A 2,500-nucleotide genomic window follows, 5' to 3' on the forward strand; every position below is an offset into this window, starting at 1 on the left:
TCTGCACGCAGAATTCTGCAAAAATATCCTCCGTGTACAACGTAGAACACCAAATAATGCATGCAAGGCAGAATTAGGCCGATACCCACTAATTATCAAAATCCAGAAAAGAGCTGTTAAATTCTACAACCACCTAAAAGGAAGCGATTCACAAACCTTCCATAACAAAGCCATCACCTACAGAGAGATGAACCTGGAGAAGAGTCCCTAAGTAAGCTGGTCCTGGGGCTCTGTTCACAAACACAAACACACACTACAGAGCCCCAGGACAGCAGCACAATTAGACCCAACCAAATCATGAGAAAACAAAAAGATAACTACTTAACACATTGGAAAGAATTAACAAAAAAACAGAGCAAACTAGAATGCTATTTGGCCCTACACAGAGAGTACACAGCGGCAGAATACCTGACCACTGTGACTGACCCAAAATTAAGGAAAGCCTTGACTATGTACAGACTCAGTGAGCATAGCCTTGCTATTGAGAAAGGCCGCCGTAGGCAGACATGGCTCTCAAGAGAAGACAGGCTATGTGCTCACTGCCCACAAAATGAGGTGGAAACTGAGCTGCACTTCCTAACCTCCTGCCCAATGTATGACCATATTAGAGAGACATATTTCCCTCAGATTACACAGATCCACAAAGAATTTGAAAACAAATCCAATTTTGAAAAACTCCCATATCTACTGGGTGAAATTCCACAGTGTGCCATCACAGCAGCAAGATTTGTGACCTGTTGCCACGAGAAAAGGGCAACCAGTGAAGAACAAACACCATTGTAAATACAACCCATATTTATGCTTATTTATTTTATCTTGTGTCCTTTAGCCATTTGTACATTGTTAGAACACTGTATATATATATAATATGACATTTGTAATGTCTTTACTGTTTTGAAACGTCTGTATGTGTAATGTTTACTGTTAATTTTTGTTGTTTTTCACTTTATATATTCACTTTGTATGTTGTCTACCTCACTTGCTTTGGCAATGTTAACACATGTTTCCCATGCCAATAAAGCCCTTGAATTGAATTGAATTGAATTGAGAGAGAGAGAGACAGAGAGAGAGGAGAGAGAGAGAGAGACAGAGAGAGAGGGAGAGAGAGACAGAGAGAGAGAGAGAGAGAGAGAGAGAGAGAGAGAGAGAGAGAGAGAGAGAGAGAGAGAGAGAGAGAGAGAGAGAGAGAGACAGAGAGAGACAGAGAGAGACTCACGTTCTGAAGTCTTCTCCCATGAAGCACCTGTTTCTCAGTAGCCCCGCCCACAGCTGCACGCCGACGATGCCGAAGATGAAGAAGACGAAGAAACAGAGGAGCAGGACGTTACCCAGCATGGGGAGAGTGTCTAGGAGCAGAGTCACCAGGATACGCATACCTACATGACCACAACAAGAAAAAGAGGAGCAGGACGTTACCCAGCATGGAGAGAGAGAGTCTAGGAGCAGGGACGTTACCCAGCATGGAGAGAGAGAGTCTAGGAGTAGCAGGGACGTTACCCAGCATGGAGAGAGTCTAGGAGTAGCAGGGACGTTACCCAGCATGGAGAGAGTCTAGGAGCAGGGACGTTACCCAGCATGGAGAGAGAGAGTCTAGGAGCAGGGACGTTACCCAGCATGGAGAGAGAGAGTCTAGGAGTAGCAGGACGTTACCCAGCATGGAGCGAGAGAGTCTAGGAGTAGCAGGGACGTTACCCAGCATGGAGAGAGAGAGTCTAGGAGTAGCAGGGACGTTACCCAGCATGGAGAGAGAGAGTCTAGGAGCAGGGACGTTACCCAGCATGGAGAGAGTCTAGGAGTAGCAGGACGTTACCCAGCATGGAGAGAGAGAGTCTAGGAGTAGCAGGGACGTTACCCAGCATGGAGCGAGAGAGTCTAGGAGTAGCAGGGACGTTACCCAGCATGGAGAGAGAGAGTCTAGGAGTAGCAGGGACGTTACCTAGCATGGAGAGAGTCTAGGAGCAGGACGTTACCCAGCATGGAGAGAGAGAGTCTAGGAGTAGCAGGGACGTTACCCAGCATGGAGAGAGAGAGTCTAGGAGTAGCAGGGACGTTACCCAGCATGGAGAGAGAGAGTCTAGGAGCAGGGACGTTACCCAGCATGGGAGAGAGAGTCTAGGAGTAGGGACGTTACCCAGCATGGAGAGAGTCTAGGAGCAGGGACGTTACCCAGCATGGAGAGAGAGAACCTAGGAGCAGGGACGTTACCCAGCATGGGAGAGAGTCTAGGAGCAGGGATGTTACCCAGCATGGGAGAGAGAGCAGGGACGTTACCCAGCATGGAGAGAGAGAGGGACGTTACCCAGCATGGAGAGAGAGAGTCAGGGAGCAGGGACGTTACCCAGCATGGAGAGAGAGAGTCTAGGAACAGGGACGTTACCCAGCATGGAGAGAGAGAGCCTAGGAGCAGGGACGTTACCCAGCATGGAGAGAGAGAGTCTAGGAAGCAGGGATGTTACCCAGCATGGAGAGAGAGAGTCTAGGAACAGGGCGTTACCCAGCA

General features: G+C 48.4%; 1 protein-coding gene across 1 annotated transcript in view; it reads right to left on the reverse strand.

Moving 5' to 3' along the window:
• The window catches only part of LOC121845138 (voltage-dependent T-type calcium channel subunit alpha-1H-like), a gene marked incomplete at its 5' end in the record, with an annotated part of 117,814 nt that overhangs the window by 100,123 nt on the left and 15,191 nt on the right, over nucleotides 1-2,500 (reverse strand). The window contains 1 exon segment of the mRNA XM_042315882.1: nucleotides 1,217-1,376. Within this exon segment, the coding sequence (XP_042171816.1) occupies nucleotides 1,217-1,376 (160 nt within the window).

This window comes from Oncorhynchus tshawytscha, unplaced genomic scaffold (genome assembly GCF_018296145.1).
Source record: "Oncorhynchus tshawytscha isolate Ot180627B unplaced genomic scaffold, Otsh_v2.0 Un_contig_1256_pilon_pilon, whole genome shotgun sequence".
Lineage (NCBI taxonomy): Eukaryota > Metazoa > Chordata > Actinopteri > Salmoniformes > Salmonidae > Oncorhynchus > Oncorhynchus tshawytscha.